Genomic DNA, 24,364 nt, shown 5'->3' on the forward strand with positions numbered 1-24,364 from the left:
AAAATAATAATAAAATATATATACGTATATATTATATAATATATGATACGACATTGTAATAGTTGGTTTCTTCCATATTCATAATATCCACCGACGCTCTCTTCTAATGTTATATTTCCAAGTCTCTGCTGTCCACCAAACGTCTGCATCATCTGGGCCTCCATGTCCTGCTCTAACACAGACATGTATGGACTAACCTCTGCCACAGAACTTGCCTCTTCTATTGAGTTTGTGACCTTTGACCCACAAAGGTCTTGGGCTTCTGGGAAATGGTGTTTGTTTACGGCAGTTAAAAACAGACATTTTTATGTCACTACTACATTTTTAAGTCACTACTGAAAAATGAACATGCTGCTGAGCAAGGTTACGGTAATGATTCACTTTTACACATTAGTGTTACTACAAATGTCCGATTCACTAACAAATCAGGATGTTTGTTTACATAAAACAGTAAATGAGTTGCATTTAAAACACATTTAAATGCAATCATTTTCACATTGGTTTTCTCTTGGATTTGTTTTTTTTTCCAATTGTTTTCATTCCAGTGGATTCCAGCTGAGTGTTTCTAGCCCTCGTCTGATGGAACAGATATCACTAGCATTTCACTTGCACTATACGTGCACAAACATGACCTGAGGCGTATTTTAAACCTTTAACTCTATTTTCTTCCATTTTATGTGCACAACTACAGTGACTGTGTGTTGGACTCTGAGTGCTGCCAAAACTCTGGTGACCGACACACAATACTGAACACATTCTGTGTAGAAGGAAGCTGCTTCTCTGCTAAACATGCTGCTTCCAGTGCACAGCCTGTGAAGATATTGTGTAAAGAGACTGGAGAGGCTGCTCGGTAAAATGTTTTTTTGGCCACATCAGGCAGTGGAAACAAGCTGTAAAGTAAGTTTTACCAAACTGTTGCCTATTTACATATTCAGGTGACACAGAACAACATTAAAATGTGTTTTGAGTTGTGTTTGTGTCCACCTGATGAATGTAAGTCCAATATTCACTCTTCTTTTAGCCTGTTTTGGTCTCCATCAACTCCTGAGAAAAAGAAATGAGTCTGAGATCATTTGCTTTGGGTTCGTCACTATGTGCAACTCCTGTTACATACTGTAGACAGAGTCATGTGTCGTAGCCATAGTCAATTTATGACTTTAGCTAGAAATCATGCACATTCTGTACAAAAGCTTGACAACAATCTGAAAACTTAAACTTAAAGGAATTAAATCAGAAAAAACTCTTTATGTACAAATATTTTGGAAAATGGCAATTAATAATTAACCTTGTAAAGAAACTGAAACCCAAATGAGGTTTTTATTTTCATTGTAAGAAATGTTTTCCCTTTGCAGCAAGAAAAAAGTATTGTTCAGTCCACAGTTCTAACTGTTTTAGATTATGGGGACTACTTTATATTACTTTATAGGCCTATCACTATCTCTGCATTTCATTTTCAACATTAGTCACTGTAAATTATACATGTCAACTGGATGGACTTCACTAAAAATACAGAGAAAGGTTCATGCGTACCTTTTGATTTTTAAAGCCATCCTTGGTAAACCTCCTGTTTCCCACAGCTCTCAGTCCAGATCATCTAGATGGATAATCTGCAGTGTCTCTAGAGTGCTCAGAACTTGATAAAAGTTCTTCCTCCGCACCATGGGGCTTGGAAAAATGCATCAGATAAGCTTCTGGAATCAGGCATTCAAGCATCACAGTATAAAAATGCTTCATGTAATTGTTTTGAAAGCTTTATATTTCATATGTCTCTCAGGTTCTGATTTGTTGTGTTAGATGTGATTGTTGTAAATTCATTTTATGACACCTGTTGTATGCTGCCATTCCGACAGGTCTCCCTTGTCAAAAAGATAATGTATCTCAAGAGACTTCCTGGTCAAATAAAGGTTAAATAAAAAATGTAGATTATTGCTATATATTAAAATTAATGATTCAATTTATGAAATATTTTTGACACTATAAAACACTTTTAAATATATGTCTCTATCTCTAGCAGCAGTGGCACCAAAGAACTTAGCTGGAAGGAGAGACAAAACATTCAGCAGCTCTCGGCTAATTTGCCTGTGATGAAATGAAATGAAATTAGCCTGAAATAAACCTCACCGGGCTTGGGCTCAAGGATTGGTTACCATAGCAACTTAACCTGGATGTCTGGATGTGTGAATTCTGTCATGAGCGGAGTGCAAGGTGTCACATAATTATGTCAGTGATGAAAGAGCGTGTGTGTGTGTTTGTGCTTGTCTGCGTGTGTGTGCGTGCGTGCTTGCATGTGCGTGTGTGTGTGTGTGTGCATGTGATTGACAGCCGTGCAGCAGCAGGTGTCTTGTCAGGCAGACTGGGTGCTGGCTGCAGCCAGTCAGGACATTTGAATGCTCCCAGTAATCACCTGATTTGCCTCTGGACTGTCCAGAAACCAGCCAGCTATTTCAACACCAGTGTGACCTTGTTTGCTTTACTAATTGATGGATTAATGATGTCGTCAGTCAGCAAAGATGACCGGAGGGCACTTATTTGAAAAAAACAAAACAAAACAAACAAACATACTAATTTTCACAAACTATCTTTAGGTCCACATCCACATATGTGATGCCTGACAACTTGAATCCATACAAAGGTCACATTTGAAACACTTCAAATGAATTCAAATCTCCTCAATCCTCCCCTGTCTCACCGTGACACACACATCCTCACTGTTCTCTCCTCCATCTAATAAAACATCAAAGCGAGTGTGTGTGTGTGTGTGTGTAGTGGAGGGGGAGAAGAGTTGTGTTTGACCTAAGATCTCCTCACCTATCTGTATGTCTACGTAGACACCAGTAAATGGCTGTTAAATCACTCTTCTCTGTTGGCGCACACATTGTTGTCAACTCTCTCTCTCTTCACGTCTTGTTCAGCTTGAAAGGCTCAAACGTTTCATTGCACAGGTGTGTGTTTGAGTACAGTGCATGGTGTGTATCTCACAGACAATAGGAGAGTGGATGCAGGAGGCTGAGCTCTATCTTTAGTCCACTTTACAGACCTTTAACCAGGCCGGCCTTGGTTTCAGCCAGCAGAAAGCTGTCATTCTGTCATTCTTTCAGGCTGTGACAAGGCCTGTTTTAGCCCAGGCTGCAGCTGAATGGAAGGACAGAAATACATATGTTGAGCAGCTATGTGAACACCTGTCCTGCTCTGGGCAAGGCGGCACTGCAGCCAATACACCATCAGAGTGGCAGGCAGCTATAGAGAATGGATAAATGATTCAGGTTCGTATCTCACAACAGGTCAGGTATGGAAGGCTGTGGAGACCATGGGTGTGATTATTTTAATGATTTAATTTCTCTTGATTATATAATAATTTTCATGAACAAGTTTCATTTTTTAAAAATGATTTTTGATCTCAACAAACCCAAACTGCCTTCACCTAATTTTATTGGATGAAACCCACAAGATTCTGATTTATACCATCTACACGGTGATTGCATTATGTCTGATCTAATCTCTTAAATCCATTTAAGTTCCTCATACTTCCTGTGATTTATTACTGCACTTCCATAAAGTAAGGGTGACTTCACAAGACAGACAAGAAAAGAGCAGGCACCAGAAGCTGAGATATGTGGGGCTGCAACTATCTTGATAATCAATATATCGTTTCAGTAATTTTTTAAGCAAAAATGTAAAATTTCCAAGTTTCAGCTTCTCATTTGTGAGGATTTGCTGCTTATTTCTGTTTCATGTAATAGTACATTTTTATTGGCTGAACAAAACAATTTGAAGATGGCTTTAGGAAATTGTGTAAGTAATAAATGCTGCATCCTACATTTCCCATGATGCTACTCAATAGGGTTTATCATTTGGAGAGGTTTATACTAATCTCAGAATGAAGACTTTTAAAATACTTATTCAACAGGTAAAATATTTTAGTCTGATCACATCTCATGTATTTACAAGAAAAAAAAATAGATTATAAAAATAAATTAGATTTCAATTTGGATTCACCGAGGGCCCGAGTGACACATGTCAAATAACTGAACTTTCGGTTCATACAACAACATTAAGACTGGACTTTGCCTTGACTGAGAGAGAGAGAGAGCTTTAGGCAAGGATTAAAGGATAAACTAAAATAAAAACAGATAAAACAGGTGAATTTCAGGATGGGATAAGTCAGAGCTGAGCTGAGTGTGTGTGTGTGTGTGTGTGTGTATGTGTGTGTGTGTGTGTGTGTGTGTGTGTGTGTGCTGCTTGAGTCTTTGTCTGCAATTTTGTTACATGCCTTAACAATAATGTATAACCGACACCATCCCATAATACATCCTGGCACATTTGTAGCACTTTTGTTCAAATGCATAAAAAAGCAGTTGTTCTCCTGTGCTTTTGATCACACTGTATATTTATTGTATATATTGTCAGTTTGTATTTTATTTTATTTTGTCTTCATTTTCAATTAAATTGTATTTAATTGATTTTATTTTCCTTAAATCTCCTTATGAAGACCTTTGAATTGCCTCTGTGTTTGAATGGTGCTGTACAAATAAACTTGCCTATGGGATATAAAATATGGCATATTATATTATTTACAAAATTATTCTAATTCAAGAATTTTCTTAATACCATGAATACACTTTGTGGTTTCACCTATAAGACGAGATACATAAGATATAATAAAAGACAATCTGATCACAGACATACAGATAAAGACACACGTTACTTTGTGGGGATCATGATTTTATTGTTAGCTTCCCTTAAGTTAGACTTATGCCATGTGCACAGCACATACAATGTAACATTTTATTAGGCCCTGTATAAAACTACAGGACAGCTGATAAAAGTAGTTGATACAAAATTGTCATAAGACCACAGGACTCAGAATCATACATAGTACAGTATCATTTCATCACTTCGCAATAGAAAATCCTTTCCCTGAACACAGATGTCCAGGCAGCAGAGCAGTTAGAAAGAAACATATCACCTGTTTCCTGTTCATACATATGTGAAAACCTGCTTGAACAATGAAATCTACAGTATAATGACTCCTATAAGCATAGGCTGACTTTGTCCTGAAAGTAGTATATTTAAAGATGCTCTCTCTGATACACACCCAGTAACACTGCCAAACTCTCACATTTTCACCAAGCTCACTGTTGATCTTTTAAACTTAAAAGGTCAGTTCACGCAAATTACAAAAACATTTTCTCACTTACCTCTAGAGGTATGAAGCCATGCAGATAGTTGTTGTTTTTCTACCCAGGTTTTGAGATCTGTCTCTTACCCCAATACAACAAAGGTTAATGGAACTTTATTTGTGGTACTCCCAGAATTAAACAAGACTAGGTCAAAACCTAGTATATGGCTGGACCATGTATGAAACGCTATAGGGCTTTTAATTTGAAACGATGGATACAGGAAGTGCGGTCCAGCCAAAAAGATTCGGCAACATGTCCTCCCAGAAACAGTGTTTCTGTTAGTCGGGATGTTTCATAGAACATGGTGTCATCAGTATTCACAGGGACTATTTATTTGGTAGAAAGTAGTTCTGGTTAAAACAGTGGTTTAGGAGATTTGGAGTAATGAGGATGTTGTTGTTGAATTATTTAAATGTAATTTTTCAAATGTTCAAGGCAAAAATCTCAGACGCATATCTCAAAACCTGGGCCAATGAAACCAAAACTATCTGCATGGACAGATACCATGGAGGTAAGTAAGACATGTGTTTGTTTTGTTTTATATAATGGGGGTGAACTGGTAACTTGGGGATTTGGGGTGCTGTTAGGCAATATAACAAAATCAAGGAGTGCATCGTTAAAGCCTCAATCTATGATTGGTGTACAGAGCCCTTTCTCTCATTCTGCGTTTGGATGTGGACCGTATGGACCCCCGCAGCAGACGCTGTGCTGTGCACCACTCACAGACTGCTGACTTGAGAACTACACTGGTCTTGCTTGGACTATAGCTGAATAATCAAATGAGCAGCTGGAGTAGAGGGCTGGTCCTGGGTCAGTGACAGAGAGCAGAAAGGTATTCTACTGTAAACATGATGCCCGCGATGCAAAGCAGTGATACCGGAGAACACTGAGCACAGCTGTGAGCACCAGACACACCAGTATACCTGCATGCATCACTGCTGACCAGCTGAGATGATAAAGAGGAGAAATACACGACTGCACTGTAACAAGAGATGTTTTCGGACGACCAGACAGTGGCTTTTACACTTATTTTCTTTTTTGGATGTACATCACAGTCCTGAGCCTGCACAGTCTGGATCAGTTTGGACATCCACGCTGGTTTGCAGGAATCACAGCCTAAAGCCACTACAGCAAGTGACAGTTTGCATGATATTTGCTTACGCTATTTGCAACTTAATACCAAGCGTGTGCATTCAGTGTAGCCGGTCTCAGAGCTAATACATCATCACTTCTACTGAAGGCACTCTTGCTCAACAGAGAAAACAGTACAATCACAATATCCCAGCTGCAGTGAAGGAGTCAGGCTGGTTACAATATGTGCTATCATATGTGGAATGTTGAGACTGAGATTTAAACCTTTTCAGACCTCTCAGATAAAAAGACTGAATAAGAAAAAAAGGAGAGCATAGTAAAGAAAAAACAGAAAATGGGTAAGATGTGGTCAACTATCTCTCACCAGTCCTGTTTTTTGACCTGGTTTGTTGGTGATTGGTGAATTTATTCATCGATTGCACCAAAGCGAGCCAATCGAACGCCCCTCATGCCTTCAGACAGCGACTTCCACCCAGCTCTGTTGGTTTTAAACTGTGCTCCCCCCGCAAGGAATACCAGCACCTTCAGTTACTTAGAGGTTATATTTACAAAATATATAAAGAAAAATATAGGGTTACTGGCCCGAGCATATAGTACAGTCCAACAGCTGTCCGTAAATATTTCTCCCATGATTATCCTTTCTAAAAGTAAATCACAGGGTAAAGATAGCCGGAACGTGACAAGGCGCAACTAGGACAACATGGCCACCAGAGCTGGGCTGCAGTAGACTGCAGGGACTCACAGAGAGACAGAGAGACTCTGAGGGGACAAACACAAGGAGGAAGGAGTCTGAGAAATATGTACAGTAAACAGAGCTAATGCATAGGGCAGCTAACGCGGTAGAAAGTTTACGTGAAGCTCAAATATGGGTTATAAAATCAACACGGAATTGGAAATTGTTTGTACCACAACTGCGCCAAAGTTTGTAGTTTCAACAAAATGTATTTGTGAGCCTATTTTATCCTGAGTGTGTTGTTATTTATCACAGCACCAGGAAATGACTGTAGAGGATATGCACTCAGTAAATGATACTGATGTATAGCCTGAAAAATCTGTTTAGAAACTGAAGGAAAATTGTGCTTCAAGACACTAAGGTAATTACAGAAATACGGTTATTAGCTTTCTCCCCAAGAGAAGATTGATAGCACTCTCATGGCTGTATGCTGAATATGAAGCTACAATTAGCAGCCAGTTAGCTTAGCTTAGCACAAAGACTGGAAACAGAAGGAAAATGGGTCTGTCCCCTGTTCGAAAAATATGCATACCAACCCCTCTAAAGCTCACTGACATGCTATGTGTTGTTTAATCCGTACAAAAACCGTAGCGTAGAAATACTCATGCTGTTGTTTTACATACTGTGACTTACTGGCAACCTCATGGCAAAACTCTAAAAAGTCACTACACTTGGTCAAGAAAGTCTGGCACATAACCTCTGAAAACTACAACACATGGTCTTTACCCTTTTTTTTTTTTTTAACAGATTAAACAAATGAGATATAATGTGTTAATTAGTGAGCTTTAGAGGTGCTGGTAGGCAGATTTTGTTACCTTTTGGACAGAGCCAGGCTAGCTGTTTTGCCTTGTTTCCAGTCTGCTAAGCTAATGGGATGCTGGCTGTAGCTTTATATTTCCTGTACAAACATGAATGTGGTATTTATCTTCTCATCTACCTCTTGGCAAGAAAGTGAATAAGCATATTTCCCAAATTTCCCAATTTATTTAAATCCAAAAACATTTTAAGTGATTTCAAAGTGAGAATATGTAACTTGTGAAATAGCAAGTATGGCTACATGTGGCAATTACAGCAGTAAAAACCGAGTGTATAGAACTAAGTTAGGGTGTGTTTTACTGCTCAACTTGTTATTTGTATCAGTAAGACTATGTTCTCCCCTCTGTGAAACGCTACATAGTCTTGCTGTAAGTGAAGGTATAAATCACTTGGTGAATGGCATTTTCTAGGGGAAACAAATTTTGGTACAACACTGGCAATATGACAAATATCTGTCAGATGGCACAAACTGCCCCAGCCTGCTAAACGATCTCTGGCCAGACTTATTTCTTTCTTCCAGTCCAGTAGCTACTGGACAATCAGAAATAACTTGACATAAAGAATAGTCCCATTCCACAGTCAAGGCTACGGTTTCTCCGTTACATTTCAGCACTTTGACCTTGCCTTTAAACTCCCAAATTCCCCACTTATATAATGTCAAAGAGGATGCCTTTCTCTATCGGCAGTCTTATAGATCTGACTGAGATTGACGGCAGAAAAGTTCAGAGTTCACCCCCCCCCCACCGCCTCCCCCCCTCCCCCTGGCAGAGCTATAAACAGACCAGTGGAGGTTGTGGGGGTTCTTCGTCTCCCCTCCCACCCCTCCTCTCCTCCCCACCTCTCTCAGTAAGATGATACTGTTTCAATTAGGCTCCAGTGCCACACAAAAGAGCCGGAGCATTGGGCAATCAGTGCCACTTCTGACACCAAAGACACTCACGGCTCATGTCTTTTTTTAGGCTAAGACTCAAAAAGGTCCTGTTTTGTTAAAAATAATATAAAAAATAGCAAATGTCTCCAGTGCACTGTTGCGTATTTTCTCATCAGTGCAAAATAAACCAACATCCGAATAGACAGGAGTTCATTCAGTAGCAGCATATGTCTGATAAATTAGAAAAATGAAAACATAAATAACGTTTTTTAGCATCTCTGATCCCCGCCCCAGTGAAAAGACAGACCCTCCTAAAAAAATACAAAACTGCAGTTAAACATAAATAAAAAAATGAATATATACATAGCAAAAAAATCAAATATGATACACTTGCATAAAGCTTGGAGTGAAAGTGCATCATAGTTTGGAGCCCCCCTTCTCTGTCTCCATATTGAGGTGAAGTCTATTTATGAGGCTACTAGATTCTTGGCAAGAAATGTGTCACTGTCATGGCGGGTGACACTCGGTTTCCTCTTTTTGTTTTGCCGTTCTTACTCAGGCCGATGTACATCCTCGGGTAGGCCACCGACTCGTAAGCGTTGTAGTTGTTAGCGAGGAGCTTCTCTCTGAACTTGCACTCGTGGTTGTAGTGTAACTGAGAGAGAAAAGAGGGAGATATAAGGATTATTTGAAAATGCCGATTGTTCAACTGCGAGAGACAAAACAAAGATGCCGGGACATTTTTTCAAGGGGGAATTTCAAGTCTGTATTGTTCGTTGTGATTACTATCAAACAATTGCTTTATTTATGACTGCAGGGCTATTGTACAGTAGCTGTTTCACTCAGATTTTCACAAAAAATGAGATTGTGAAATGATGAATGATGTGAGTGAGGCAGGACTCAGGACACCATGCTTTGTGCCATTTTCCCTCTGTGGGTAGTTTCACTCAAGTAGTTTCATATTCAGCACTCAAGTTTTTGTATAAAGTCCTTCATAAGTTAGCTTAGTAACTACAAGCTAGTTTTAAGCTAGTGATTTACTAAAACACTTTGAACCTTTTGAACCATTTGAAGGAAGGTGTTAGCTAGTAAAGACTTCAGTAAAATGTAAATCATTTTATAAGAAACATCTGCAGTGCTGTCACAGCAGCTTCACAAGCTTTTAAATAACCTCCAAAAAATGTTTTTTTTTCACAACCAGAGTACAGTGAGGTCATGTCATTTGTATTTTTTATTGAAATTTTTGAGTTTAAGTAACCTGAAAGGGGTACATATTCACCATTAAAAAAGTAGTACTTTATGTTGGTCCCAGTAGTTTCAGACTTCATATAATCATGAACAAATAAGTATTTAAGGGACTCAGTATTCTCCCACTAGAAATGGATACTGGACAGTGTGAAGAAGGCTTTAAAAGACTATTTATCAATTATGCACTTTACATACTTTATTTTTGGTGTATGGTAAAAATTCTGTCGGGGGGGGGGGGGTCAAGGTGACTTGGACTCATATCCTCAGTACTTCAAAAAGTCCCGACCATGGCTCTGCTCACAGCACGTGGACACTTTTTTCAGCATCAGAGCTTGAAATTATGGTTGTAACAAAACCAAAATTAACAAATGTAACAACTGAAACTATATATTTGTCTTTGTCAAACCAGTGTGTGTATCTATGCGCCTGTTGATGATAAGGACAGTAAATCACAGCATTCGGACACTCACAGATCCATACAGCTTTCCTCGCCGGTTCATGGCCACAAAGAGCCCGCTGCGAACGCCAAGCAGAGTCACCACTCCCCTCTCCACCGGAGAGATCTGCAGAAGACCTTCATGGAGGAAACAAACCACACACACACACAATGAAACATGTTGATCTGATGGGGAAACCTAACCTCCTGATCCACACAGACACAGTGACATTACTGTACTGTAGGTATCCCAGAAGATGAGCTGGATAGTCAGCAGCTCATTTCTCAGAAAGCTGAGGAATTGAGTCTGTATGAGATTCTAGCTGTAAATGCTGATGGACACTTATGTATTTGAGCATTTCACAGGTGATACATGTCAACTATTTGACAGTATTTTAGTTGAAGGCTTACCTGTGCTTTTATTGGGTTTGGCAAGGTGACACTATGCAAGCCTGATCTCGTTGTAAATTCATGTATTAAACAAATGATGTCTTTTTGCCCGTAGGTTCTACACATTGTTGACTCAACTGGGATGAATTTCACAGTGACAGTTTAGTAAATCCTGATTAAACCTTGAGCTTAATCATGTGAACTTAACCCAACAAATCACAGAATTTCTAAGGTTGACATTTTTTGTGTTAAGAAATGTGGAAATTTGCATGTTTTGGGAGCTGCAAAAAGATGAGTGTTTCCTCTGACGTTTGGTTGTTAACATGTAGCCTAACACCTGAATTCAGTAACCAGACAACAATATCTTACACATCAAATCAGTCGTGAATGTATAATTTTGGAAGTCTGAGGAGGTAAATGACATAAAAGCAGTGACAGATGAAGGTTTACAGAGTCCCCTGCTGATGCAGCTTCTCACTTGGCCTTGACAAGCTGGTGGCTTACAGCAGTGTGTGTGTGTCCTTTGTTCCTGCTATCATTTTAAAATGCTTTACAGTGGCTTGAATTCCTCACAGAGATTTTGTGTAATGTATCTCCCTGAATTTTTATGCCTTGTCTCAAAATAGTACCGAGGCAGCACAAAACAACAAGCTTTAAGTTCCTCAAAGGCAGCCTGTCAATTCCACAGCTCGCCTTTTTGTCACTTTAATACGACCACAATTCACAAACACGAGACGGCAGGGATTAGATTTGACATGTTAAGTAAATAAATGTTTGTTATTCTTCGTGTCTGCAAATGCGAGGTGTGTGACTGTGTCTGGGCCGGACCGCTGGGGTTAATCTGTCTTAACAGATGGGTCTGTGCGCTGCGTCCTAACTTTAGGTGCTGCATGGCTGGCCGCTGGCCTGGATCACAGCGAGCTCTGGTTACACACAAGGCAAAAAGCACCCGCACCTATATGCTCAGCGGCACTACGGGACGACTCCAGATGTTGGCACTAACACATGGATCGATATCTGTGAGCCGATCACTGGCTGATAGCAGGAGCAGCATCTCAGATCAGAAGTGTGAAAAGTGAAGGTTTGGATCAGGTGTCAGCAGGTGGTGAAACATTTTCATTAGAAAGTGCATCCTGTTTACTCACTGACTGACAACATGCCGAACATGTAGATTGTTTTAGTCATCTCATTCTTGGAGATTCTCCAAAACTCATTAAAAAAGAAGAATTCTTTAACTTTGAAAGTAACTTTTCTTTGGTTATTAATGGTATTAAAGTTATAACTGAATTACTAACAAAAGAAGGGAAATAAATAATCACATGCTTATATCTAATTCTTAAATAGCCTAATTGATAACTTACTGTAACGATTTTCGTTGTGCACCCCCGTTATTCTACCGTCCGGTAACACCTGAATATGAAAGCCGATTCCCACGTTGCAATAGAGACGCCGCAGCCTTTTAATGCCCAGGAGGTAGTCCCCGTCCCGGCTGATCTCCTCTCGCTTCTCCCCCGGGATCCGCGCCAGGGACCGGGAGTAGAGGGCCTCCCAGCGGTCCGCCGTCCCGTTCAAGCCGGGGGCGCATCCCGCCAGTCCGGTCACCAGGCCCAGGACCAGAACTGTCCGCAGGGCCGCCAGAGAGCCCATCCCGGGTCTGGCTCTGAAAGCAGCCTCCCGGCGTTTGCCTTTCCAATGAAGCGAGAATAAAAAGAAGAAGAAGCGACGCGGTAGAGAGGAGCGTGTGGAAGTTGCGCTCATTCCCAGACCGACAGGCGCACTGGCTTCAGCGTCGGAGCGACATTGATCTGCATGAACGCTGTGCAGCCATGCCTCTATATTTATACCTGCGGACACATTACATCACAGCTCCACACTTAGAAGAAATCTACAAACTACTTTTTTCACATTCTGGCGCACCAAAGCGAGCCGGGGCGTTACTAAAATCAAATAATAGCTGTCTTATCTCAGAGCAAAGTCAGCAGTTTGTAGAAAATAAATGAATAAAGACGTTATTATAATAAAAAAAAGTTCTTTGTGTGAGGCTTTCATTATCAGCAGCAGAATATCATAATTTATGTATGGGAGGATGTAAAATAGGAAACGGCCAAGTTAACAGACCGTAGTGTCGAGACAGGAGACAGTTCTATAAATGAACAATAACAGGAAAAAACACAGGTCCAATTCAACCAAATGAAAAAAAGCGCTAACTTAAGACTGGTAGAAGGAAATCATGTCCCAGGCCCTTATAGAAAACAATGGTAAGACTAAATAGAGAGTATGCAGAATGATAAGTATGCTGTCATTGTTGGCCAAGACTTTACACTCGAGGTTCTGACGTTCAAACTGAAACACTTGTCAGGTTTGTGAACTGTCATGTGTGGCAATAGATCATGAATCACAGTATCCGTGTTTATAGCCTAATAAAATAAATAAACATTGCATGACATGTGGAAATATATTTTGGTTATTGTTTACAGGAAATGCTGCGTGAATTCTTATTTATAGGACATGCTGCGTGAAGAAGTTTACCTGTGTTTCTTGACGGGTTTCAAGCTATACTTGGAGTGCAAGAAACATTATTTTAGCCTGGTTCTATTTAATGAAAGTGTCTCACTTTCTCCAGAATGGAGACATTACAACATTTTACAGTTAGTTTCACTTGATATTTTTTCTTTATTTTTCTTTTTTTCACTACTGTTTTCACTACTAAATGTCTTTAATAGTCAGGGATGTAAAACCAGTGTGTGCACATTTTTATTTGCATCAGACCATCAGACTTTAACATTAATCTAAATTATTAGTTTCACTGTGTAAGTAAAAGATGAATGCTTCTCTGAAATAATACATTTTTGTTGTTTAAATTATGATAAACAGCTGGTGTCATGGCAGCATGTCTTTGATGTGTCATCCTTGACAGTCTTTCAGATGCACTGGTGCATTGCTTTTGATGTCCATTGAAATAAACCAATCTAAATAGTGTTCCCTCCTTTTATTTCACCATGTCATCACTGCTATTATCCCTGCTAATTATATGTTAATCACTAACATTTACCCTCTCTGGTGAGTGTCCCATTATTTATCTCTATGTTGGAGCATTGAAAGTCTTCCCTCTCCGTCAGAAGAGAAACAGAGGTCTTTGATCTCTGGGGTGGCTCAGTCCTGCTCCTCATTGACCACGCATGACATGTTTTCTCACGTTCACATTTGGCTGATCCTCAATGTACGACAACATTGTTTCTTTGTGTGCTGCAAAATGGCTCCTTGAATGCAGCCAGGTCTTAGAGACAATCCTGTGGTGTTGAGGCCCCTGGTTGATGACTACCAAACCCCAAAGATGGCTGACAGACTATCTGACCTCCAGAACCCAGTGTGATGGACCAAAGGACCTTCATGATGCCTGAACCAGAAGAATTGCCAATGGTCCATCAAACCTCCAGGACAGCTGACAAAGACGAGCATAAGGACCATCACATAATTCTCCAGGATTGTTGAAAAAGTTGATGGACTGCTGTCCTTTTATGATCCTGAATGGACCACTGGAGCTCCAGAACAACTGGATATCCAGGACAAATTAAGGGCTACTGGACTGCTGGACCTGCAGAACAACTAATAGACCACTAGACCTACAGGGCAACTGATGGACTTCTAGATCTCTGGGACATTTGATTGACTGCTGGACCTCCAAGATAACTAATGGGCTGTGAGAAAGGGTTGCTCCTCTCCCTTTTCACTAGGCTCTGGTTCCCAACATTACTAGTGTTTCGTGTTAAGTCACTAAATTCAGTCCAATGTTTCTGTTAATATATCAGTCAAATAATGGAATACAGGTTTCATCTGGGTGGTTTGTGTTTCACAATGTTATATTTCGTTGAAGGGCTTCAATTCTGCTGTGATGTTTCTTTTTTGAGAGTTTTGTGATGGTAGGGCAAATCATCTGCTTAATCAGTGATGGTGACAATAGGTGTCAAATAGGAGTCATTAGGCACTGTCAATTTGAGGTAGGAAGGGTTCAACTGTTCTGTAGTAAATGACATTCTGTATAATTTGATGGACTCACGGCTGTGCATTTGTGACCGTAGAAAATGTGATTGTAGGCAGTAACAGAGAAATTCTACATTAATGTTCTAAATGCTTTTGAAAGCTTTGTATCAGTCCAGCTCACCCTGTGATAACCTGAGCAGATGGTACGTTCCAGTTAGGTGAAGCTGAGAAGGTAAAAGGCCAGTCACTGGTCAGTGAGATGGAGTAGGGAAGAGTACGGTGGCCCTGAGAGCTCAACACACTGCAACTTAAGAAAACACATGCAAATAGACAAAACACAAGCACGTCAAGAAAACATCGTCATCAATTTGACAACACATGCGCTGCATTTGAAAACATGCTGCAAATTCAGACAACACAACACATTACAGACAACACAACAGAAGTGTTTCCAGAGAACACTTAAAAGTGATGAACACGTCTGTACATGCTTGTCGTTGTCAAGGTTTGTGACTCATGATATTATTGAAGTTGGCTATTTGTCAGTTGTGTTGGAAAATGAGCCAAAATGTATGTTTTTTTGGTTTATTTTAACATTGTGATCGCATGGCCAGATGTGTTCATCACTTTTAATTGTCCACTGGAAACATTTCCGTTGTGTTGTCTGTAATGTGCAGCGCATTTTCTAAATGCTGCACATGTGTCGTCAAATTCATGAAGATGTTCTCTTAATTTGCTTGTGTTTTGTCTATTTGCAAGTTTTCTTATGTTGCAGTGCATTGAGCTCTCAGGGCCACTGTAGAAGAGAGTAGGTTGCAGTTTGCTGTGTGGCTGCAGATTTTATTTGTTTCTTCTTAAGCTATAAGCAAGTTATAAGCAAGTTATTTTTGCTCAATTTCTCTGGGTTCATTTTTGCCTGTTTCATTAATATTTTTTAAATAAACATCACCTTTTTTGCACACACTCCTGCCTACTGACCTGCTTCATTAACATCCCTTTAAAAGTTTCCAGCACCAATCAACATCTTCTTATATTCTTATATACAGACTGATGGACAACTGGGCCACTGGACCTTCAGAACAACTAACGGATGCTGGACCTCCAAGACAACTAATGGACTGATAGACAACTGGACTTTCTGAACAACTGATGGACTGGTTGAACTGCAGGACAACTGATTGGCCACTGGACTGCTGGATCTCCAGGACAAGTGATGTACTGAACCTTCTGAATAACTGATGGACTTCTGGGCCCCCAGAACATTTGGATGACTACTGGACCTCCAAGTCAACTAACGGGCTGATTGACCACTGCACCTCTAGGACAACAGATTGACCCCTTGACCTCCAGCACAACTGATGGGCTGCTGAACCTTCACCATAGCTGTAGGTTGTAGGTTAGGTTGAGATGTTTCTCTCCAGTCATGCTGAGATTTGTAAGTTATGTACGGCTTTATTTTTTGTTTATGTTGTACTGAAGTCATTGTCGTTTTAGGTTGCATGTACGCAATGAATTATGCTGAGGGAAAGAGGTTTTAGATTTCACTGGGTGACAGCTGCAGTACAGAGCTTAAAATGTCTCAACATTCGACACAAGTATTCATTTGCTCACTAATTTATCCATCATGTCCAAGCCCATGCACTGCATATTCTTATCATTCTTAAATACCAGACAAGGACAATGCTTTTTAATTCGATTTTTAATCAAAAAGCATTGTGACTGATTATAATTACAGAAAACTGTGCTTGCATTGACCCTACAGCACCCTCTCCCTTTGTCTCTTTGTGCTTTGCCTCAACCTTTTATAACCATGAAACATTATGATTTTGATGAACCTTACAGAAATGTTTGGTCGTACACTGAACATATTTTGTACATAAAGTGAGTTGATTTTTCCAAATTTTGTGTCCATTCAAACTTCATTCAGCTATACTGCAAAATATTAGAACTGCCTACCAACCTACCATACAACAAGCTAAACAATATTCTCTTCAGATTTCAACCTGGATTCATGTCACACATGTGTGTAATGTGTGAAAAGGTGTCCTACCTGTTAGTAAATGTGTATATCCAGTGTCATGTTCTGTATATCCAAACAGAGGAGGAGAGATATTTCCTCTGATATTGTTGGCACAGTACAGATGGATGGAGGCCAGCTAGACAGCTGTCACTGAACTGCTGCCAGAGTGGATTCACTAAGTGACTTGTACTGGTCAATTTGTCTACATTACGTAATTCCCTGTTGAAAATGGATAAACTGACGAATAAAATGGCTTCTGTTGAAGCCGTTTCTGTGCTTTTATTGTCACATACAGTGAATGTTTTATTCAGGCTTGTGTGTAGTTTTTTAAAGCAAACCAGGAATTTGGCAGTAGTATCAATTAATTATTATTTATATAATTAATAGTTAATTCACACTTATTAAGTATGAATTTATTGGGGGTAAATATGTCAACACTGTCAACAGTTCCAGGTAAAGTCATTTTCTTCAACTGAGCTTTTAAAACCCAATCTGTTCATTCAGGTGATGAAGATAATCAGGTTAATCATTTTGAGGAAGGTGGAATCATAGTCATGAAAAATAACATTATTGTGTCCTTTTCTTCATTTGTTACTACTAAAATCTGTGAAACGGTTGTATGTTGCCTGTGTTCACTTGGCTGCGAGCTGCCTGCAGAGGGCATTGAGCAGCTCTGCCAAACTTGTGAGCGGTCTAATTAGATGCACATTCACACATGGCAACAGGCCACAAGTTGTCTAGAAGAGAGACAACTATCTGCCTCTAGGGGTCACTGTCTACAAGTGAACACTCCTGTGATGCAGTCACCTGCTCTAAACTGAGGGCTTAAAACTATTGCAACCCCATTATACTTTTACAACCCCTGTATGCCTCTAATGAAACCTATACTTTGACCAAAATGAGTTTTTGACGCAGAAGTACATAAATCATGATTTTATGTTATGTGACATATTTGGGGCATAACAATCTTTGAAAACTGTCATGCCCCAAAATTTTATTTATGATGAATAATCAGTAAATAACTGTTCTCTGTCACATCTTTGTCAGAAAACTCAAATGTGGCCGACTTTGCTGGGTGGGAGTCCAGTGAAAAGTCCCATTCCAACACATTTGCTACATCCAGTATCAGCAGTGAGCAAGTGCAAACACGATTCTCTCTGGAAACCGTTTTTATACACAAATAAGTTTTAAACACATTTTAAAGAAATTTGTGTGTGTGAGAGAAAGAAAAGAGTTTTATAAGTTGTTAGTATTTGCTTTATTAATGGTTAATAAGCCATTTATTCATGTTTTAGGCATTAATATAAGCTGTTAAGAATGGATTTGAGGTTTCCAGATTGTGAAAAGTCACTTTGACTGCTGTTTATTCTTTCTATTTGGTAATACTGAAGTTACACATTTTCATAATTCATTAATGAATGATTAATGAGTTGTTAATAAATAGCTTTTGTTGCAACCTGGGAGCCCAAAATTTCATCATGTTAATAGATCAATTACAGTAGATCTATAAAGTATTATTAAATGCTTTGTTAATGATCAATTAAGCCAAAGTTAAAACTTTATAAAAAGTGCCTTCTTACAAAGTGGTAGCAGATAAACTCTGAAATAGATTTTTAATTGAACACACACATTTTCTAAGGAACACCTAGAAGGACAAACATGTGTCCCATTCATTCCCACTTCACTGACGCTGCAGTGAAAAAGATCCTCTGTGTTTTCCTTTCTGAAAGACGGGCTAAGAATGATTTAGCTATTTAGCTATTATGTAATTCAAGTCAAAATGCTCTCTGAGGAGTCCTTATCCCTGCACCCATCAGTCCAGCGGATATCGTAGATGAATGTCGTTTTTATTGGCCAGCTGATAAATCTTAGTAGGGCAAATCCTTCAGCAGGATGTTACAGATAGAAAGGGCATGTAGGAAGAGATTCAGAAGATAAATGCTGCTAAATGAAACAGGCAGGCAGGGAGAGGGGCCACAAAAGGCCCTAACCTCTCTGAAGTCCCGCATTCCTGTTGAGTAATATTAGAGTTTGGCATTCATAACAAGCCATAGCAAAGGTGTTACACTTTGTATGACACAGTTTCTGCTTTCAGGAGGGCCTGCCTTGTTTATCGACTCTGCGGCTTTTGGTCGGTGTTTCAAAAAAAAGCCCAAAAGTCTCAGGCGGCATCGCTTCCCAGGCCCCCCTTGGGAGGAGCTATTGTCCGGGCCAGGAAGCCTCCCCAGCCCGCAGGTATAGAATGACAAGGCTTTATATGCAGCTACCTATAGATGGGAGTGAGGCAAGGCAAAACCTGAACATCCAAAAGAGTCCAAATGCTGCTTGTGATGAATTTTGCATTGATGGTCGTCTTTGTAGTTTCTGCTCCGCCGTGTTGCAGCAACAGGTGGGCACTTTAACAAATGAGCTGCAGCAGAGAAGAAGGCATAATGTCGCATGTAGAGAGGGAAAGAGAGAGAGAGAGAGAGAGACGGAGGGGGGTGTTACATCTATGAGTGCACAACCCCCCCATGTTGTAAGAAACCTAGCTAACCTAGTGTAACAACCACACCTGTCTACTACAGCTCTACGCAGGAGGAATAAGGCACAACAGGCTGCTCTGTATTGAATCCTCGGTGGGAATATCTACACAATATAGAACCGATTTTCCCACAAGTCATTATTTGAATCTACATATCTTTAAATACTAAAAGTTCCTTGTAAAGTTAATAATCCTTAGGTTTGGCTATTCACAGTCAATTATAGCTGTAACTGCTGTTTTAAAGTTGAACTAAATTAAAATCTGGTTCTATCGTCTGAGGTGGAAGGGTTAAAAAACATTAGCTGTATGATTAAGGAAGAGCGGGAAAATACATTGGGTTTGTCCTGCTGTTTTACACTTTTGTTAAAAACAAAATGTCCTATTGTGTGTTTCAGGTGACACTGTCTTCAAAGAGCAGCGGCTGAAAGAACAGGGAAAAAAAACCCGAAATGACTCAGTGACTTTATCGCCTCAAAAACCTTCATTTTTCATACCTCAAAAACTGCTTCATCTTACGGCTTCTTGAAGGGTGGTGTTAGCATTTTGAAAATTGTGTTCTTTTTACACATTTTTTTTAAATTAGGTTTGGTTACTTAGAGAGGTGTTGCCATATTCAATGTCAAACCATCATTTGCAATATTTCACTACAGAAGCTAAAATTCCAATGGAATCAAATGTTATGAAGTCACTCTGAAAGAAAACAATACAACATTCAGCTTTTGTATCCGCAGCTGGTGTATAGAGCTGCGTTTACCTCTCTACTAAACCACAAAAAACACTTCTTTTAAAAAGAAAATAATAAGATTTTATGGCTGTGAAAACTTGTTGGAACAAATCAAAGAAAAATCGTCACATGGAACAAATTAGCCAGTTGTTTTGTTGGGTCAGTACCATTGTGTTTTATGTTGGAACCAGAGGGCACAGGTGAGTGGAAACTATGAAACAAATAGCAACATTGGTAAAATGCAGAAAATAGTCTTATCAATAACTTACAACACAGGCACCAAATAAATATTCATATCATTAGTAAAATATACAAAGTACTTCTTTCAGTTTACAGACAGTAGACTATCACATTGTAAGAGTGTCACAAAAACACACCGGATCCCATCTCACGCTGATTTTCTCTTTGCTTCTTAATGTGAATCTGACAAAAAGTGCTTTGCTGTGTAGAGTCCTCTCTTCAATATCCGTTGTGTTTGTTAGCACTTAAACATAGCAAAATATTATATTCTGTTGGTCATCTCAGCTTTTGACAAATGAAAAGCTATAAAGTCACTGTACATGCATAATGTATTTACAATAGAACCAGCTCTTATAAAGTTTTTTCGTTCTGAGTGAAGTTCTACGACAGCTCGTACAAAAGTAGTTTTACAAAATAGTTTGGAAGTTATCAGCTATAACAAGACATCTGTTACAAGACAGTAGCATTTTGAAGAAGTTAGACATCAGTAAATAGAAGATTATACAGATGGGTTGACTTTGTGTGTGTGTGTGTTTTTTAAAGTCTCTTCAATCAGAGGATTTGGGTGGCCTTGTTCAGGTCTTTCCTTCTTCTTCTATGGATGTTTTTCTCTGTGTCAACAACAGAAACTTCGGCTAATCCAGAAGGCAGGATCCCAACTGTTTTTTCCACATCCTCCATTGCAATGAAGCTACAGTATGCACTGAGATTAGGGGTCCATGTTTGGAGGAACCACAGTCAGCTCCACATCTAACAGTTTGCTCAGTCATCTGGCCGTCGACCCCTGCCTTTCCTGGCACGATGCCGGCGTCTCCGGCGTTCACCACGGCTTCCGTGATGATGCGTGTGGTGGTGTGCGCTTGGACTGTCTCTCAGCCGCCTCACCATCTCATGGTCCTTGTTACCCAATACCCGAGGCAGGAAAAGCGAGGCTTTGTCAGTGCTCCGGGTTTTAAAACCTCGCCGTGGCCGGCCTTTCCCGTTAATGGAAACGTACCACTGCCGCTTGGCACTGGCTCGCCGCTTGCTGCTGCTGCTGCCCCCTGGTGGCAACGGCTGCTCGGTAGAGTGGTGTCGGGACGCGTAGGTGTTGTACCCCAACTCGTGGATCCGCTCCACAAACTCACACTCTTTGTTGAACACTTCCTGGGGAGATGAGAAGGAAGGAAACAGTGAGCCACATTTGTCATGCAGCTTGCCGTATGTTTTTGATTCACTGTGAGTGTTTCCACTCTGCTCAGCTCTGCATGGGCTCCTACAAGCCCAAAAGACACTGCTATAAGACACCAGATCAGCCACAGAAAAATACAGTCTACACCAGATAAACATATACATTTGCAGCAGGTAAACTTTCTAGCATGAAACCAAATGTTTATATGTTGTTTTATTGGGGGCCTTTAACCCGCTGCCTCTGGCCCAGTGTCAGAAAAGAGCTACAAATGTTGAAGTAAAGGTGACATACTAGAAAATAATAAAAACAATAATAATAACTTAGATTTATATAGCGCATTTCAAGAGACCCAAAGATGCTTGACACAGCGAGATGATGAGATGACATCTGTACTCACCGAGGCATACAGCCGTCCTTTATCATTCATGGCCAGATATCTGCCAGAGAAAAGCCCTTTTATGGCCACAACACCCACATCCACTGCTGTGATTTCCATGATGCCTGCAATACAGAGAAACATATGGCAATTATATTATGCTGCATGAGATCATGTTTAATATAAGATTTATAATGGTTACAATTATTTTAAAGATCATTTGATTTTGGTTTGTATATTCATTAATACTCAATCAACACAAGTTTGAAATAAAATTTAAAACATTAAAAGCAACAGCAAAAACAAACAAACTTAAGGCTTATTCAAAGTAAGGCTAAATGAATTAATTTCCGGTCGTATCTGCCACCTCTTGTCGCTCTACTTAACAATGTTTATTGGCTTTTTTAATCAGTGCTTGATTAGTCAATGGCCTATTCAGCGCTGTAGAAAGGCCCTAATGGTCGCTGATTAGATAAATACATCCGTTAGGACAGCGCCTTTGTCCCGCCTGGATGTTAATACTTTGGCTGATACTTCTAATAGAGATGAACCTGCATGTCGGTAGCTTTGCAATGACATGATTTCACACACGCAGATAGAAGTCAATAGCCTGCCACAGACGCGCTTCACTGAGTAACTGACGGTGAAACTCTGAAAGATCCTAATAGATTAATCTTATCAGAATTTACTAATATGGATTGACCAAAACCAATAAAAAACATAGTTCAAAAAATACCAATTAAAGTATATTTTAATATATTTAAGTAGAGCCTATTTTTGAGACATGTTTTTACTCTGTTGCTCTGTCATTTTATTTCATTTCACAAATCTACATTCAAAAAACATTTATTTAACAACATGGCCTCATGTTTAAATTAAAATTGGTAAAAGGCACTGATCCTTTAGACCAATACAAAAAAATATGCACCTTGTGTTCTATTAACATATCTTAGTTTTCGTGTATAGGTGCTGTTCCCTGTGCGTAAAACCAAATGAATACTCACTAAATGGGTTGTTTTCCTCCAATGATCCATCTATTTTCCCATTAGGATGAATTTGTAAATGATATTTAGTAGCGCAGTAAAGTTTTCTTCGTCTCGGCGCTCCTCCGAGGTGTTCATACACTCCTCCGCGGCCCCCGGCGTCCCTCCGCTGCCGGGGGTCGCAAGCCTGGCCCGGGGCGCAGCGGGCCCGGGGAGTAACGGGATCCAACAGGCTCAGCAACACCAGCAGAGGTATCATCAGCATTGTGGCATGGCCGAGGAGCGACAATTGTGGCGAAAAAACGGAGAACTCCTGCCCGGCTCTCGGGGTCCCATTAAAAAGTCGGGGCCCCAACGCTGGAGAGCTCCAGCCCAGCGCACATCCGAGCCGAGAGACACCGCTGACAGCACAGCCGCCCCCGAGGTAGGATCCGCTCCTCGCCTCTGCCTCTGCTGCTGCTGGAAATCCCTCCTGTGGATCTGACTGAGAGCTTCTGCTCAGACTGAGCGCAGATATAAAAGAAGCTTGTGGCGACAATAGGCTGAACTCCGACCAATTGATACAAAGGAAAGGGGGAGGCAAAAGGTATCAGCCCTGTGTGAAGTGAGAGACTGCGGCGTGGATAAAATTACACAGTGGCTGAGTGCGGAACAGCTCTCTCCTCTGAACTCCTCTTCTGAACTATCCTAAAAGAGCAATTAGACATCCCAAATTATACAGGCGGGCTGAGCCAACGCCAGGCACAGCAACAGGTGAGGAGTGAGACTGTTGCTGGATGTTCTGATAAATGAATACTCTATCTTAACCTAAAAAAACGTTACAAACTACAACAGTTTCAATTGAGTTTCTTTAACTGACATTTTAAGGTAAATTATCCCTGGTTTCTCTCACTTTCTCACTTTGGAGGATTTAATTCGCCCACTTGGACACAATTTATCTTCCAAATTTCTGACTTATTCCCATCACCACTGATATTTCAAGATATAACAAAAAATGTTAAGCACTTTGACTTTTGGGTGGTCCACTTCTACCTAATGTATAAATACATCCATTCCCATTTAACAGGTGCTTGCCAAGCATACACAGTAAAACCTTCATGACAGGCTGAGGTCAATATCAAGTTTCTGTAATTTGTAATTTGCGTTGAATCAGAGTTCCTTGATGGCAGCACAGTCCTGCATGTGACTCATAGATCCACAGAGTTCCTCCAGAGGTGGTGACAAGCCGCCACTGCAGATCAACTTGGGAATCGAACTCAACCTCTTGTCTCAGCAGTTAAAGGTTCCTGTTCTTCTTTGCTCTCAAGCATTTATACGCTCCTTCTTCCTCTTGACTTGTAAGCATTGCCCACTGATGCTATGGGTCGTTTCTGTTGAAGTTAGATGGAAAAACAAAGACAAATGAATGGTCTGTCAGTGATCCCACAGGGCTCTCTCCATGTGCTCCCCACGCTACACAACCTCTCTCCTGTGCGTTATTCTTTATCCTTCACCCGAGCAATGGATTGTCCCAGACTTTTCCCATCCTAATGCCCCGGCTCTGGCTAGGCAGCAGCCGGTGGGCGGAAGAGCAGCAGGC

The 24,364-nt window shown here is 40.2% G+C and overlaps 2 protein-coding genes across 13 annotated transcripts in view; both read right to left on the reverse strand.

Moving 5' to 3' along the window:
* Positions 1-8,698: 8,698 nt before the first annotated feature.
* fgf4 (fibroblast growth factor 4) lies at positions 8,699-13,431 on the reverse strand. The gene is made up of 3 exons (XM_042415503.1): positions 12,128-13,431; positions 10,411-10,514; positions 8,699-9,347 (listed from the first exon to the last, which is right to left on the reverse strand). Exons 1-3 carry the CDS (start codon positions 12,522-12,524, stop codon positions 9,171-9,173), a joined length of 678 nt encoding a protein of 225 aa, XP_042271437.1. The 5' UTR covers positions 12,525-13,431; the 3' UTR covers positions 8,699-9,170.
* Positions 13,432-19,987: 6,556 nt separating this feature from the next.
* Positions 19,988-24,364, reverse strand: part of fgf3 (fibroblast growth factor 3) — a 29,174-nt gene continuing 24,797 nt past the window's right edge. For 10 of the 12 annotated variants that reach the window (XM_042413169.1, XM_042413203.1, XM_042413212.1 and 7 more), the window contains 3 exons: positions 22,807-24,155; positions 21,824-21,927; positions 19,988-21,401 (listed from right to left, as the gene is read on the reverse strand). In XM_042413169.1, the coding sequence (XP_042269103.1) occupies positions 21,018-21,401; positions 21,824-21,927; positions 22,807-23,050 (732 nt within the window). In that variant the 5' untranslated portion in view covers positions 23,051-24,155 and the 3' untranslated portion in view covers positions 19,988-21,017. Of the gene's footprint in view, positions 21,402-21,823; positions 21,928-22,353; positions 22,421-22,806; positions 24,156-24,364 lie in introns of those variants that run through there. The other 2 variants (XM_042413232.1, XM_042413222.1) reach the window with 2 other exon arrangements.

The sequence above is a fragment of the Thunnus maccoyii genome, chromosome 1 (assembly GCF_910596095.1).
Source record: "Thunnus maccoyii chromosome 1, fThuMac1.1, whole genome shotgun sequence".
In the NCBI taxonomy this organism is placed as follows: domain Eukaryota; kingdom Metazoa; phylum Chordata; class Actinopteri; order Scombriformes; family Scombridae; genus Thunnus; species Thunnus maccoyii.